The sequence below is a fragment of the Vombatus ursinus genome, unplaced genomic scaffold (assembly GCF_900497805.2).
Source record: "Vombatus ursinus unplaced genomic scaffold, bare-nosed wombat genome assembly UNPS02014809.1, whole genome shotgun sequence".
NCBI classification, from domain to species: Eukaryota; Metazoa; Chordata; class Mammalia; order Diprotodontia; family Vombatidae; genus Vombatus; species Vombatus ursinus.
In genome coordinates, this window is record NW_020954587.1 from 434,279 (window position 1) to 451,938 (window position 17,660).

The 17,660-nt window shown below is 34.7% G+C and overlaps 1 protein-coding gene across 1 annotated transcript in view; it reads right to left on the reverse strand.

Annotated features, from left to right (window-relative positions):
• Positions 1-225: 225 nt before the first annotated feature.
• The window catches only part of TMEM47 (transmembrane protein 47), a 43,073-nt gene continuing 25,638 nt past the window's right edge, over positions 226-17,660 (reverse strand). The window contains exons 2-3 of the mRNA XM_027875637.1: positions 14,323-14,463; positions 226-3,817 (exon numbers count right to left, since the gene is read on the reverse strand). Coding sequence (XP_027731438.1) covers positions 3,639-3,817; positions 14,323-14,463 — 320 coding nt within the window. The 3' untranslated portion in view covers positions 226-3,638. The remainder of the gene's footprint in view (positions 3,818-14,322; positions 14,464-17,660) is intronic.

The following is a 17,660-nucleotide window of genomic DNA, read 5'->3' on the forward strand; positions in this document are numbered from 1 at the left end:
AAAATGGAAATGAATTGAAATGAGTGCCCCAAAATAATAATTTTGAAGAGAAAATCAGGACATGTTTTTAAAATGTATTCAAACAAAAATATCTATCTACATATCTATCTATCCATCTATTTATCTATCTACCTACCTATCTATCTACTTTTTAAAAGTAGCAAATGCACTGTGGACAATAAAAGGCCAGAAATCTGGACAGTGCAGAACACAGTAGGGTGTCAATGTGATCAATTTCATCTTTATTTTTTCCCATAGAGATAACTTCATGTCAGCTACAAAAGTTATGAAATGCTTAATTAGATGTGTATTTTCAAACCAAACCATAGTATAGAATAAACAGTTTTCTCATTGATGTTTTTTTAAATGAGTTACCATAATTTCACATTTATGTAATAAATGTACCACATATAAAACAAAATACAGAACAACAGTAGAGAAACTAATACCATTAACAGCATGAAATTGATTTAATTTTTTTTAAAGACAGATGAAATCTCTAGGCACAGTTTTAGGCTTTAAAGAGGACACAGAGGCAATAGGTTAGTGTGCACAGTTCTGTACAAAAATACAGTCTGAATAAATTACATCGCTAGTCATAAGATTAGACTTCACTTACCAGTCATTTCATTGCATGTTTAATAATATACAATTACATGCTAATCCATATATATCATTTATATTTCAAATACATGTCTCTCTATATTTATGTCTTTAAAATTTACATGTTGAACTTACAAAAGCTAAAACATAGTTGTGCAAGAAATCCAAGAGAGGTGCTTTGTACAGGTCAGCACCGGACGGAATACGTTAAGCTTTAGAAATACAAATAACTAGCCCTGCTTGATGTGTGTGTGTGTGTGTGTGTGCGTGTGTGTGTGTGTGCATGCACACATGTGCATGTGCATGTAACTGGAAGATAAAACAATGGATTTGTGCAAGGGAAATAATTCTGCTTGTAAGAGAAAATAAAATAAGACTAAAGTAGAGCAGACATGACATGAATAATGTAGATAAGTATTTTTGTTGTATTTATTCTGAAACATAAGCATATCATTTGGGGTGCATAGAAACCTCAAGGTTTTCTATTTTGCACTGAACTTGTGGGTAAATACTAAAATATTTCTAAATGTTGGTAGTGGTAGAAATAGAACTTGGGGCTCTTCATTGGGAAGATAAATAAAATATATATCTATATATTAGGAAACTCTTTACCAGTAATCTGAAACTATGTACGCCTTAGCCCACAACATGTTCTCTGTCATTTCTGGCTTGTCATATTGACAGAGAATGAACTCTTGATAAGAAGCGTAGACATAATATTGGTCTAACAGCACACTGTATCCTCTTGGATGACTAATTGCCTTACTGATTGATGCCAACACCACAGGACTGTTCTTCCATTATTTGAGAATAAAAAAAGAGGCATCCTCTCGCCATAGAGGGGGGTTGTTGTTGTTTTGAGTAGCCTAAATATCACTACAAAGTTTGTGTTCTTCATGCTGCTCAATGATGATATCTAATTAGCTGTAAAGCTCTCTATGCCAGAGACAGTAGTATTTCTGAGAAAACTGGTTCAAAAGATTTTTGAATGCCTTTCACGATAATCAAACTAAATTTTCCTCCCATCTCTTCAAACCCTTCACAGAATCACACATTTTCCAAAGAATGACAGCCTCAGGCACTTTTAACCAGTTTGGTTGATTTTGATGAAACTAAGGCTGAGCTTTCCACTTCCCATTTTTTATTTCATTTGTGTTTTTATGAGACGCATACTAGAAAATTCAACAAACAGAAGTTCTGTATTTAAATAGGAAAGTAGAGAGTTGCAGTGGGTGGAGTTTTTGTTGTTGTTTTGGCAACAGTGCTTAAATAATGACAAGCTGGAAGCAGGGGCCCTGTTTTGTGAGCTGTGACCAATGCATTTAATACTAGAGATGTAGTCATGCTGTTAATGGATTCTGCAGTCCCTCTGTAACCAGGAACACAACAGCACACTGGAGCATTTTAAAGGATTTTCATTGTCTCTTCCAGCAAGAGGGCCAACTAGGACATATCATTTCCATGTCTTCGTTAAGAAAAATAAGTATTTTAACTTTTATATTAGAACTGTATATGTGATATAAAAATATGTTTATAATTAAGTACCCAAATTAGAAAGCATTAAACAGAAATAAACATAGCAGTTTGTAACACGGACTTTGTCATAAATCTACACTTTCTTCTGTTGGCACTTCCCTTAACTTAAACAGTCTATGAAGGATTAAAATTGGGGCACTTTAAACACGTTAGAATAGCTGAAGGCATGAAATCATCAGCCAATTGGTTACATTCAGAGGACAATGTGATTATCAGATGAGCCCTAGTCCTCTACTCTTAGCCTATATATAATTCTCTCTGCTTTTAAGAAACAAAAGCACCTAGATATTTGAGATTCCTGAAATTAAAAGAGCAGCTTCTATTTTTAAGGGCTTTAAAGAAAAAAATATATATATAATCTTAATACCTACTCTTGTTTGAACTACTTTAGGACCTCATTTTATAATTCACCCGATTTCGGTTTAACATTCTGTTTATCCATCTCAATGAAAATTCCCCTGATAATGACATCTTGACGGGAGCAAAAAGCAAATGACTTAAGTAGATGTATTTTGGCATGTCAGCTAAGAGGTGGGTATCAGCCTAAGATGCTTAAAAAGGTGCACAAGGTCAGTGCTGAAACCACTTTGCTACAGGAAATATTAGGTTTTATATGTAATAAACATCTGTGTGCAAGGGAGTTGGGATATGTATCATCATACTAAATGATCATTTTCTATAAAAATAATTAGACTAGTTACATGTGCACATTTCTTTACTGCAATGTTTGTAAAATGATTGAGAAATTATTTAGGACAAATGCAACCCATGCATTTTTTCGTTCTACTTGCCTGGGGGAAAAGGAGAGGCCCTCCATTTCCCCTTTTGCTAGTTATGGCAGAGGCACAACTCCTAACCACATAATTCAAAGCAAATGTCTCCAAGTCTTGACTTCCCTTCTCTGCCACAACTAGCAGGGAGATGCTGATTGCCAATGTCTATACTCCCATCACTTAGAAGATTCTTGAATGTGGAATTTGAGTCATTAACCAGTCACATTCACTACTCCCATTAGATACTAAAGAGAAGCTCATTCTTCAAGAAATTATTAAGCAAGTGACCAAGGACCAATGCAGTGACTGGTTAGGATAAGCTTGCAAAAGAAGACTATTGACAGCTGAATCCTCGTCCTTGTTAAGAAACTCTGAAATGGAGCTTCTGCCAACTGCTCCCGTGCAGGCAAGAGGAGATGTGGGAATTTTTTTTTTCCTCACTAGTTTTTGGACAATGGGCTGTCATATAAATCCTTCATTTGTCAAGTAAAATGACATTAACATATTGGAAGCTTGCAGCATTTGCTTAGGTTTTATCAGCTCTCTTAATTTCTGCAGGTCCCCAAAACATATGTAAAAGTTGTTTTTAATGTCAGCAGCCAAAGGGCAGAAGATTGTAAGTCAACAGATCAAACTGCTTTGATGCTCCTCAAGTGTTCTAGAAAACCATAAGTTAGAAAAGATGTAATAATCCTTTGTTTATGTTTTCTTTGGAGACTGTTGTTTCTAGTAGTAGTCTTCATAGTTCTTTGGGTTCAGGCAATAAAGGATGGCACCCCCAAATGAAAATATGGTTGCACCCCAAGCCAGACCATAACCCCAGTTGAACTCATGGTAAATTTTCAGGCTCACGGTTTCAATGAACTTGATTGGGTAGAGGACAAGGCTGCACACCTGTAGAACAACTGAAAGAAAACCAATCTGAATTAGGACAAGGTGTTATAAGCTTCCAAGAAACACATCTTAAAAAATAGAAAAAAAGTTGAAATAGTGTACTTTTTATCCAATAAAACATTTGAATTTATTATACAAATTTATCTGATATTGACAAATACCAAAATATGTGAGTTAATCAAGCTGGTACAATCATTATAATATGTCATGCTTAACATGAAATTATTCGTCTTTAATGGAGAAATATTTGTTGTTCTTGTTCAGTCGTGTCTGATTCTTCATGACCCAATTTGGAGTTTTCTTGGCGAGGATACTGAAGAGACTTGCCATTTCCTTCCCCAGCTCACTTTACAGATGAGGAAACTAAGGCAAACAGGGTTAAGTGGCTTGTCTAGGGTCACACAGCTAGTAAGTGTCTGAGGTCAGATTTGAACTCAGGTCTTCCTGACTCCAGGCCCAGTGCTCTATCTATTACGCCACTTAGCTGCCCAAACAAATATTTAATAAAAATAATAATAATAACAAGCATTAATATGGCATTTTAGAGACTGCAAAATGCTTTACAGATATTGTCTCATTTTATCCTTAAAACAACTCTGAGGAATCAGTGTTATTATAATCCCCATTTTATAGATGAAGTTATAGATGAGACAGAAGTTATGACTTGCTCATGGGAATATAACTAAAATCCCATCTCCTAGAAGAAACCTTCCCAAGCCCCTTTTAGTTCTAGTGCCTTTCCTCTGTTAATCATTTCCTCTTTACCTTGTACATAACTTCCTTTGCAAATATTTATTTGCTTGCTGTCTCTTCCATTAGATTATAAATTCCATGAGGGAAGAGACTGTATTTTGTCTTTTTATATATCCTCAGTGCTTAGCACAGTACCTGACACATAACAGGTATTTAGTAAATGTTTATTGATTGATTGATAGCATCTGACTCTAGAGATGAACCCAGGTTTTTTTTTTTTTTGTATGTTTGTTTTTTAGGCAATTGGGGTTAAGTGACTTGCCCAGGGTCACACAGCTAGTAAGTATCAAGTGTTTGCTCTGGGGCCAGATTGGAACTCAGGTCCTCCTGACTTCAGGGCCGGTGTTCTATCCACTGTGCCACCTAGTTGCCCCTAAGGTTTTTCTACCTATAGCAGGCCTGGTACTCTATTCACTGTGCCACCTAGCTATAATTGTGAATTATCCTCTGGGGGAACTACCAATGCTGATCAGTAATTTATCTTTGATTTATAGAGTTACATGTAATTATTTATAATCTATTCATATATTTATATGCATGTACACACATGCATATATATATATTTATTTATATATATGTATAATTTACATAGTTAGGAGCATGGGGCTCCAACACTTAACCATACCATAAAGTTACAGCATGTCAGAGTCAGGACTAGAAGTCAGGACTTTCTAGTTCCAAAGCTAGCCCACTATTCACTGGGCCACAATGCATCTTGGAGAAAGAAATACTACCATTATCAAACATACTGTTGGTACTTCTGAGTAGGCAATTCTCACTTCTGGTTTTGCCCCTTCACAATGTCTCCAATTATCTCAGATAGTGTGAAATTTTAAAAACAAAATTAATTTTAGTTCACATCACATTTTAAAATAACGATTAGTCATTCCTAAACCTGTTTTAGGTGAAGGAAGTGAGTATCAAGGTTTTTGCATTGCATACCTTCTCAACTCACATAGCTACTACATTGGCTCAGGCCTTCAACACCCCTTGCCTGGATTAGGGAAACAGCTTCCAGATTGGAGTGATTGTCTTAAATATCTCACCAATGGAGTCCATTCTACACATCCTACACTACTGCTTAAGTGCTTTTCCTGAAACACCGATCTGACCATGTGACTCCTCTACTCAGTAACTTTAAAGGTTTCTCTTTTCTTCCAGGATCAAAATAGAAGCTTCTCTGCTTATCTTTGAAAGCCTTTCAAAATTTGGTCCTAAGTATCCCTCTAGCATCATTGGACATGCCTTCTCATATATAGTACAATCTGGGCAAAATGGCCTTTTCTCTGCTCCTTACCTTTTCCAGACCTTTGCACTGGACATCCTCCAGGCCTGAAATGCATTTATTTCTTCCTTATGTTTGTATTATAAAATGCCTTTCTTCCTTTAAGATGCAGCTTATTCACTATCTTTTACAGGAAGTCTTTCCTGATCTTTTCAACTGCTAGTGCTCACTCTCCCAAAATATGTTGTACTTAACTACTTTTGATTTATTCTCTTTATAGTCATACATATACACATATGAATATATGTGTATATGTACATATATTTTCTTATTATCCCATTGGTATATAAGCTCCTTACAAGTAGAGATTTTTTCACTCATTTAATTTGTATGCATAGAGCCTAGCACAGTGCCAGGAATGAAGGAGAAGCTTAACAAATACTGACCTGATTGCTAAGGTATGAAGTACAGCAAAAAGTTCCTGCACTTATTTTATGCTATTCAGAAATTAAGGAGCTCAAATTCATTCTCAGGGAACAAAACCAAACTGCTTAGGCTATCACATAACTTTCTATTATTGCTCATTCAGACCTCTCTCATCTCCTCTTTTGAAGCTACCTCTCTGCATTTCAAACCAAGACAATCCATTTAATTGGTTTCCCAACATAAATGACTTGCAAAATTCCGACCTTAATGCCTTTCTCCATGTTCATCCCCTTCTTTGAAATGTCCTTACCTTTTCTCTTTGTGATTTTTGCCTCTTACCTACCTCAAAACCAGGCTTCAAACCCACCTTTTCAGGAAACCTTCCTGATGTCATAACTCCACATTCTTTCTTCTTCTACACATTACTTTATTCTTGTTGATTTTATTAATTGTACTTAAATGGAAGGGGCAGATTTCTTCATGGAAAATAAGATCCTCTCTCCAATCTAAGCATTTACTCAAAGTACAAATCAAATCTTGTTTGTGTTAATGAAATGCTCTTAAGCAAATTTTAGATTTTCTATACGCTAATGATGCAAGATCATTCTTTGAATAATTCTAGTAAGAATGTGTTAAAATAAAAAAGGACAATTATAAACCAAAAAAGTGGTTCATGTGTTTTGCATTATCTACTAAAGCCTAAGCAGTATGCTTGTATTTTCTTTTTTTTTTATTATTCAATTCAATGTGTACTTAAATGTACATATTACGGCCTAGCTTTGTCCTAGTTAAAGAAAAATGGAGGAATAGAACTTCCTGATAAAGTCTCTGCCCTCCAAAAAATTATGTCTCTCTCCCTAAAAAAAGACCAGATGATGGCAATGATTCCGTTGAGAGACATTATCAGGCTCAAACATCCTCATCACTAAGGGTCCCATCCTGATACAGCATTTGCTTCATAAGGTAGCAAGTAGGGTGGGGAGGAGGGAAGGTAAGAACCTTTTTGTTCTTTGCTGTTCTGTCTATGAATGAGGAGTCCTTTTTGATGTTACCCTTCTGAAGACTCTTAAAGATCTACAGTTACATGAGTTCATTGTGAAATTTACACCACACGCCCTGGAATGGCTGCTCTCCATCCTGTCCCGTTTCTCACATCAACTAGGTCATCTCTCTTACAAGAATCATTTCTGTTCTTGAATGCTAACTCTGTCCCATTACACTTCTATGAGGGTGCCGTCTCTCCAAGTCCACAAATTGTTTAAATCAGCGGCTTCTGCTAGGAAGTCCTATGCACTGACCAGTGAAATAGCTTGCATATGTACTTTAATTGCTGGTATACTTTTGTTATAATGAAATCTTTGCACTACATATGTGAAAGTCATGCTTGTTTATGATTTTTAAAGAAACACAAATCTTTCTGAAATAAATTCACAATGTAAGTATTCAGTAAAGCCTTGTTAACTGTTTCTTTTGAGAGCCCATAAATCTCAGGAAAGTAAATACACACACACACACACACACACACACACACACACAGACATAAATTGCATTGGAAAAGAGTAGAATAGGAAACCAAACTGTAATCTAGCAATGGACACAGTTCATTAACCTTTACAGAAGGGATAACATTATGAGAGGAAACCTGTTTAATCATACGAGAGTGCTGAATCTTCTATTCAATCAAATTGTCAGCAAAAGGTCGTCATTCCCATTGTGATTTATGTTCTTGGAAAGTCTACCATAAGATTTCAGAATGAGTTGTCACCAAAGTGGCAACACTTTTTATAACCTGCAAGCAATTTTTTTTGTTCTGAAAAAAAATAAATTCAGAAATTTATCTTTTATCAATGGGAAAAAGTGGATGGAATTAATTTTTTGAAGAAAGGGCTAAAATCCATTACTTTCTGTAAAGTATAGCCTCAGGTCATCAAAAAATTTATGTCTAACCAGGTAAGCAGTATTCTCAATATGACTCCTTGGAAGAGTTCAACCTGGCCACTCAGACACCATCGAGAGTAAGTGGAACGGGCAAATTTCTTTCTAGAAAATAAGACCCTCTCTTCAGTCCAAGTAATTATTCAAAATACAAATCAAATCTTGTTTGTGCTTATGAAATGCTCTGGCACAAATTTTAGATTAATATGATGACCATTATTTAAATAATTCCAGTAAAATGTATTAAAATTAAAAATAAACAAATCAGAGTTTTCCAGCTGACTTTGTGCTTCTATGTGAAAGAGGGCAATTTCACAGCCTGTACTTTTAAAGTTAGCAGGGAGTCAATTTTGATCAAATATTAATTATAATTAGAAGCATGGTGATGATGGGCTGGCATTATACAGGAAGAAATGGATTGAATTGCTGATTCTGACAGATATAGGTGACCCTGGGCAGGTTACATAACCTTGTAGTACCACAATAGAACTCTCTTAGACTCATACTTGAGTTGTTCATCTGAACCAGTGAAGGGAATTTCTCATACCAGGAAATTCCCCCACATCAATGAAATCACTTACTGGCTACCACTACTACCTTCAAAACAAAACAAAACAAAACAAAAATCTTATAACAAAGATGTATTTCTTTAGTTATCAAGTCCAATAGAAACTGAATTCAAATGAATAAGTACATTCCACATAGACTTATGCAAAACCATCATATGATGACTTAAAATCATTACTGATATTACCTGGCTATTGACACATGTGGACATGGAATAGGGATAATGATATGAAATTTTATATCCTATTTTCTTTTCTGTGAACTATCTAGTCCCTAGAGTGAGGTATTTATAGTGATTATTTTTAAAATCCATCTCAGTGTGCTTTAATTTACTTAACCAAATATTTGGCCTCCTAGGTACAGTAATGTAGTCATACAACATTCCTCTTGTGGAAAAAAGGGAACACACCTACAAGAGTCTCAACTGGTATAAAAGCCTGTAAAGCTACTTAGAGATAAACCTTTATTATATTAGTTCCAGATTAAAATTGTATTTAAAAAAAAAAAACTTTATGGCCCTGAATTATTCTACTCTCTCTGCAACCATAGAGAAAAATGCACATAACAAAATGGATCCTGAAAAAAAAAAAAGAATCTTCTAGTTATGAAATGTTTTTTTTTCCTTTTAATAAGAAAAAATAGATTCAGGTAAAATCCCTTGATTTTGTTTGTATAAATTGTCACTTCAATTTCTTAAAAGTTCTTAGAAATAGGATGGGGAGGGCAAGGAAAAACACAGCTTAAAAATGAGTCAGTGTTCTTTCCCATGGAAAGGCCCTAATAATGTCAATGTATTTTTTATTTTATCATCTAATCATGGGAACATAACAGACATCAGTTGCAACCCTCAGGGCTGAAGAAAGTTCAAATAGGCTAATAAGAGCTGGTTGTTAAATTTTCAGCATGAAAACTGACACCTGGGCAAATACTACAAATCAGAACCTGATTTGTTATTTTGTTGATTATCTATACTTAATAAAATTATATAGAAAATGTCAATAATGGGGATTGAACTTAAAAGCATGTTGTTTCTACAATATGCAATTTTATTTTTTTGAGATCCCATTGTTAAACATTTACTGGCACACTCCTGACTATAATATTTTATATACTTAAATAATCTTCCCTTATAAGAAGAGAATCATTTCATGAAAAATCTTATTTAGTTGCCTAATTTTAAGATTTGAAGAGCCTTTCAATATCATTCAACCCAAACTAAATTTGCTGATAGGAAAATAGATTTCAACAAGTTGAGGCTTATACATAGTAGTATCCAGATTATATCCTATGCCTATTGATTTCCAACCCAATTCCTTTGATATGACACCTTTAGTTATTTCTTGACACCTATTATTGGAGGTCATGAACCAGAAGAGAAGTCAGCAAAGGACACTGAGAAGGAGCAGCCTGATAGGTAGAAGGAGAACCAAGAGAGTGGTATCCTAAAAATCTCAAGAGAAGGGAATATCACAGGGAAGAGGGTGATGAAATGTCAAAGGCTAAAGAGAAGTCAAGAACAGTTAAAACTTAATAGAAAGACCAAGGAATTTCATAATTAAGAGAACATAGGGTATCTAGGAGAGAACAGTTTTGGTGAGATCAAAAGTTAGATTATAAGGGATTAAGCAGAGATTAAGAAGAGAGAAAATGCAGCTACCAATTATGCATGGTCCTCTCAAAGAAGACCAGAAGAACTATATGATCTTCTCTACCTTTCTTCTCTAGCACATATGTAGGAGCTAAGGTGGTGAATACTGGAAATGATCCAAGCCTGAGGTTTGGCAGGACGCAATTGGTTATATAATCAGGGGGCAAGGGACTTAAGAGAAGAGGACAGGTAGAGTTGAAGGGTTCACCTAAGGGTGAAGATGAGGAAAAGAGAAGAGAGTGGTTCACAAAGGGGCTTGGGAGAGAATTAAGGGGTCAAGGGATTGAAAATGACATTCTGGACAGTGAATAGGATTTAATAAGGGAAGGAAGGAGAGGTAGAAAACTAAGAGATTATGGTTAGATAAGGATGTTTTGCAATTCTTGAATATAGTCGTGGGGCATTTTTGGATGATGGAAATATCAAGTGTATGACCATATATATGTGTGGCTGAAGTGGAGTGGAGGTAAGTAGATATGAGTGATTAGGGTGTTTGAGGAAAAGCTGTCGATATGCTAATGTCCCCTGGTATGGGGACAGGGGAGAGCAAATGAAAATGCAGGAAGTCAAGAGATAAAAGGTAATTGGGGGTTGGGTAACTAGCACAATAATTTCATTTTACCACTGAGGAATCAAAGACTGAGAAAAGCTAAGTGACTCATCCCTGGTCATACAGCTGAGAAGAGGCAGACAGGACTGCATTGTAAACCCAATACTTTCCAGATTTAATTAATATCCATAATAACAAGTACATTACTTTAATGCCCTTAGGATAAAGACTTTTTTGGACCGTGCTTCATTTTTAGCAAGCAAATTTTCCAATTCTCTCCTTCATTTTGCCCATAGGAACATGATGGATCTACTTTAATGAATATATTTTCCAGGAATCAGCTACAAGCATTTTTAATGATATTCTCCAAACAGAAACGGAAAGACTGACCTGCTGTGTTACAAATAACCATGAAGTTTTACACTGTTTAAATGCATAATGAGCTCGAAGTTAATGATTCTTTCAAGAACTCACATATTCACAGCATGTCAAAAGAGATTGAGTTAGATGAAGTGACAGCATTACAAAGATACTGTTTGAATGATGTTATTATAATTTTTATTTTGTATTACAGTAGTTTGAAAAAAACGCTAGGTGTAGTCTTTAAAAATCCCAGGACTTAGCAATTAATTAAGTTTTGTTTTTGTGGATGCATCTGGTTTCAAGTTCTTGTTCTCATAAAACATTGGTTAACTATTTTAAAAGAGATTTATTTTCTTATTAGTGCGTAGATATCTAATCTTTTTAGACTTTTATAACACTTGTTCTCTTTATGAAAGCTTTGCTGGGTTAGAGAAATTAAAGTATAAAGAAGGAAAATGATTTATCCATAGTTACAAATCTACTAAATATTACAAGCTGGGATTTGAAGCCAGATCTCCTGACCCCACAGCCAGTATACTTTCCCCTAGTCCATGTGGTATGCCACAGCAGTAGCTTTAATGTAGTTGCTCTTTAGTCATTTCAGTCATGTCCAACTCTGAGACCCTATTTGGGATTTCTTTGGCAGAGGTACTCTGGTGGTTTGCCATTTCCTTCTCTAGATCATTTTATAGATGAAGAAACTGAGGAAAACAGGACTACATTAAGTTAAGGGTTCCACGGCTTATAAGAGTCTGAGGCCAGCTTGGAACCCATGAAGATAAGATTTCCTGACTCCAGGTCTGGTGATCTATCCACTATATCACTTATCTGCCCCTCCACTTATCTGCCCCTAAATAATAGCTTGTTTGGAAACAAAGCTACATAAAACAAACAAAGCAATATTGCATATTAAGTTGCATATGAAAAACCATGGGTTTTTCTTTGAAAGAAAACTTGAAAATTCTAATTGTTATGACAAAACATTCTGATTTATGCATGTGATGGTTTTTCTCCTTCCACCAGTTCTTCAAAACTATTACAAAGGTATTAAAGATGAAGTCAATGGCTAACAAAGTCACCAGAAGAAATATATATATATAATATATGTATGTATATATGTATATATGTATGCATATATGTATATATATATGTATTTTACTTTTGTACTATGATAAATAGAAAAATAGTTCTCTCTGTGTCTGTTTGTCTCTCTCCCTTCTCTCCCTCCCTCCAAATATACATAAACACACATATGCAGATATGTACATAGACACATATATGTAACACATATACACACATATCTGTGTGACATGTACCCAAATAATAACAGTTTAATATATATCATTATATCATTAATGGTATCAATAATTTTTTTTTTTCTAAATACTTAAGGAAGCAAGGCATGGTTAAAAAATAAAATTCAGTTAAAATGGACTTCCAAAGAGATTCAAATTATTTTGTTTTACTCAATTCCTGGAGCCAGAACAAGCCTCAAAGTCAAAACTAAGCTGTAGTTTTAAGGACTTTGAGGGAATATTAGTATTTCATTAAATTAGTCATAGGAGAATTTTGTTTTCTGGGATTTAGAAATGTTTTTTTTTTGACTTGGAATTCTGCTACAGTATTATTTGTTTAGTGAAATGGAGTCTGTTTTTGACAAATAATAATTAAATTATCATCATTATTATAATTAACAATAGTAATAATAATACAATAAAATAATATTAAAGTTAATTAACAAACAACTCCCCTGATTGGTAGTTGGATTCTGGAGAATTTGGCATTCAATCTTTACTTTACTTCAAAAGACCTTGGTTAAGTCACTTAATGTCTTTAGAATTCAGTTTCTTAATTTCCAAATAAGGGAATTAGACTAAGTGATCTTTGAGTTCTGTTCTAGATTGAAGTCAATGACATTATGAGTCTCTTATTTTGGTTCTTCCATATTTATGATCTGTAAGTGGTGACTTTATATCTCCGGGCCCCAATTTTCTTATCTGTAAAATGTGGTGGTTTGACTGTATTGTCCTCTATAAAAATCTTTCCTTGACACTCAAGGAATGTCCTTTCTGTCCAATTGTCTAAATAAAAATATGAACATAAACAGTAGGGGGCAGCAGAACACTTTTATCAGTTTTCCCTTTTTTTCTCGATACCCTTCAAATTCAATAACCACCTATCTATTCCTATCATTTTAATGAATTTTAAAAACCCCTCAAGCAGTTAACATGGTTCTATCACTCTATTCATTATTCACTATTGGATAGGTTATATTGTGGGCTTTGACACAAACGTGATTGACAGAATGAATAGAAGTCACCTCAAGATACAAATGTATATATTTCAGATCAAGTCATAATGTTTAACAAGATAATTGTTAATGGGAGTTACTAATCTCATTAAAGAAATGGTTCACCTTTTTCTTAGTCAGTGAGGCACTTTCCGAATGTCTCTCTGTGATTTTTAAACATCCATTTCATTGGAGTTGTTTTAAATCTGGACAGAGTTTCATATTGTGATAGTTGTTAAATTAATGAGCACATCTTAATTAGCATTTCCCAAATGACTTATTGGTAGCAGACGGTAGAAATAACAAACTTTAAAACTAATCTGATTTATTTTCACAGTCATTTACATATGATGGCATAGAGTTTGGAATTAACTTCCTAGTTTTCAGTTGTAGGAAAAAAAACTGAATTAAGATTTCAATAAGACTGAAAGGACAGTCACAGAAATAAAACCCTCTGTGAGGAAAAAAGAGGGGCTATTGGTAAATAAATCTGCTACAGTTACTAAGGCAAGCAGTACATTCAAGTGGTATTATTTATTTATATTTAGTTTAAAAGTTTTGAACTTTTGACTTTTAAAATATTTAACACACTAAAAAACTAATAATCTGCTAATGTCTAATCCAATTTACCTTAAGATATAACAAATGTCAACAGATTTGTATGGAGTGCAATATAATGTACTACTTCTGCATAGACAATGAAACATAGACAGCCTCATGAATTTTTAATACAGACATGGAAAATATGAAACTATTTACCTGCTGCAAAAAGCATAACTGCAACTGGTCTATAGAAACGTCTCCGAGATCCCACGCAGATTGATATCAGTCCAACTAGGAAGGCAATGAGAATGATGGCAGCACCACCCAAGAGTAAGGCCAGTGTAGCAATTTGCCAGTCTAGAAGAGGAAAAGAAAATAAATGATGTTAAGCTGCAACTCTACAAAGTATAAAGCAGGGTAATGGTCCACAGTTCCCACTAAGGTGTACTTAAATGGAACCAACTAACTGAAAAATGAAGTGAGAAAAATCTCTTATAGATATTCAATGTGGTATAGTAGAATGAGTACTGGTTGTGCTATCAGAGCACCTGGTTTCAAATCACATCTGAGGATTCTATGTGCATGACCTTGGGTAAGTCATCCAATATCCATGAGATTCAGTGTTCTTATCTGTACGAGAGGGTGAAATTTGATGTCCTTTAAGTTTTCTTCTTGTTCTAGATCTATGATAATATATCCCTTGTACTTGTGTTTGGATAATTTAACTCACCAGTGCTCCTATGACCTTCAAGACAATGTTTTCCCCATTTTGTTTTTCATCCTTCTATGGATTTTGCTAACATATATGTATGTCAAATCCATTCAAAGAGCCATGTGAGAGATACATGGCAGATATAAGCAAGCTGCACCAAATTATTAATGATAACTTGCATATAAAAAGTATCATAAAATACAGAATCATGAAAATTGATCACTTATAAAAAGAAATGGATCAGTCATGTAGTGAGGGTAAGGGGTGCCAAGTGGACAGTTTGAGTATTGTATCAGTCTGTATATAATATTAAAAGATCAAGAGAAAGCTCTCTAGTGTGTTAGCTAGCTCCTTTTCCCAAGATTGACAGGAGAACCTGGACAAGAACACTACAGGATGAGAAGGCATGGAGGGGTTTCAATCTGCATTTATGGAGGGAGAGTTCACTCTAATAATCACAAGTCCACTACAGTTCTGAAGTATGAATAATTTTCATTCCTGGATTTCATTTTCTTGAATCTCAAAGGAAGGTGACTTTACCCTTGTAATATTCTTCCATCATTTTCCTCCCATCAGATAGATATATTTATAAAATGCTTAAGACAGTGTTTGGCACATACTAAGTGCTATATACATGCTAATTATTATTAAAAGCTGTGTTGTTTCTTTTAAATCCTGAGAATCTCTCTCTCTCTCTCTCTCTCTCTCTCTCTCTCTCTCTCTCTCTCTCTCCATGTTATCCCATCCCAGTTCTAATAGCCTCATCACCACCTGAGAAACATATTCTAAGATTGGATCTGTACAGTGAGTCAGAAAAAAAAATGCTACATTGCTGTTGAATCTACTTTTCATTCATTCATTCATTCATTCATTCATTCATTCATTCACTCATTCAATACTGATTGGATTCTTTCCATGATCAAAGCATAATGCTTAGATACTTCCAGATTTTTTCAATCAAACTAACTGTGAAGGTTACTGAGAAATGTCCTCCATCAGGTGTAAAACTGAAAAAATAGAAATGCTGTGGTAGGACTCTTTTCTCATCCACATTTTCAATTGTCTTAGAGGCAGAATGAATAATTTGAGAAGATGAATAGCTACATAAAAGCATTTAAAAGTTAAAAGTACAATGTAAATGCAACAAATTATTGACATAATTTATTTTTTAATCATAACCCTTACATCCAACACATTTCTAAGTTGCTTTTCTAACACTAATAGTTAGAATATTTGAGTTGTCAAAGACTTCAGATGTCATATTGTTTATCACCTTCGTTTTATGGATTAGGTAACTGAAAGCCAGGCAGAGAACATACATTGTGCAAATGTATACAGATCTGTACTATAAAAAAGAAGCAGAAGGGGCAGCTAGGTGGTGCAGCGGATAGAGCACTGGCCCTGAAGTCAGGAGGACCTGAGTTCACATCCAGCCTCAGACCAAACACTTGACACTTACTAGCTGTGTGACCCTGGGCAAGTCACTTAACCCCAATTGCTTAAAAAAAAAAAAAAAGAAAAAAGAAAAAAAAAGAAGCAGGACCCAGGTCACCTGACTTCCTCTCTAAGGTGTTTGTTGTACCAATAATTCACGCAGTAAATGAAAACTAATTTACATTTTGTCTAGAAGTTGAGCTTGAATTAACTTCGGATAATTACTCATTATAAATCCCTCCCTTTGCAGAATGTTTGGTTTTATTTTCTGATTTTTAGAAAGTTATTCTCAATATTTTAATGAATCCTTTATTTAAAACAATATTGTTGGAGGATAAAATTCACTGGAGTGAGAGACTACTGATTTCAGTTAGCTACAGTGCTGAGAAAATGTCTTCATTTGGGGGAGTTACTGAGTCAACTTAAAAAAAATCATCTTGCAGTGCTTTTTCATCTCATATTTCTCCTCTTCTATGTCAAAAATCTCTTTCTTGGTGCCTATGTTTATTCAGTCTCTTTTTCTTGAAGTATGTATCAGTGAGATACTTAGAATATTCACCCTCAGAATACAGGCCTTGGTAGGGGTGGCAAAGACAAATTTCTGATTTTGTTTTATTTTGTTTTTCCCAGAGGAACAAGGTTGATAGTCAGAAATCCAGCCACATGGGTAAGCCATTAGCCATTTGCTTTAGGAAAACTAAGTGCTTTACTCAATGGTGACCAATAAGGATAACCAAAAATATTCTAGAACTGATGCTAGTTCTCAGTACCCTTGCACACTGGATGAAAGACTTTTTTGCCATAACAGCTTGCAGGGTACATCCTCAGTATGATAACTAGGCATTTTACAATTTTAGTCATTCAAGTACCTCCATTCTTATCACCACCTCCAGGCTTTGAGGAAGTAGGAAATTTCTTTTCTTTTCCTTTCAATTTTGGGTTTAGGTACAATATATTTCCTGCTTGTACATAGCTTTCCTGGGGAAAAAATAAACAAAAAAATAAAACTGCCTTCTGACCGGCCTGGAGTTTTGATTGCAATGCTTTCCAGGGTTGAGGTCACTCATTATTTTTCCTTTCTGCATTTTTTTCCCTTTTTCACCTACCGTCTTTAGAGAAGGGAAAAAAATTAACGTCTGGGCTTGTAGTCTATAAGTAGGAGCAGTAGGTATTTAGTTCACTTCTATTTTCTCAGATCTTATGATTTTTGAGATACTAAGGCACATACAGAGATAGAAAACAAAAGAATTACTCCTTTTACTTTCTTTCACTCTATGTGCCTTCTTCCATACTTTTATTTTCTACTTGTTTTTTCATTGTTTAATTGAATTATTTGAGAATGAATCTCCCTACTTAGCCCAGGCTAGAAGTACAGAAGCCACTCTGAAAAGACCTATAGTAATTGGTA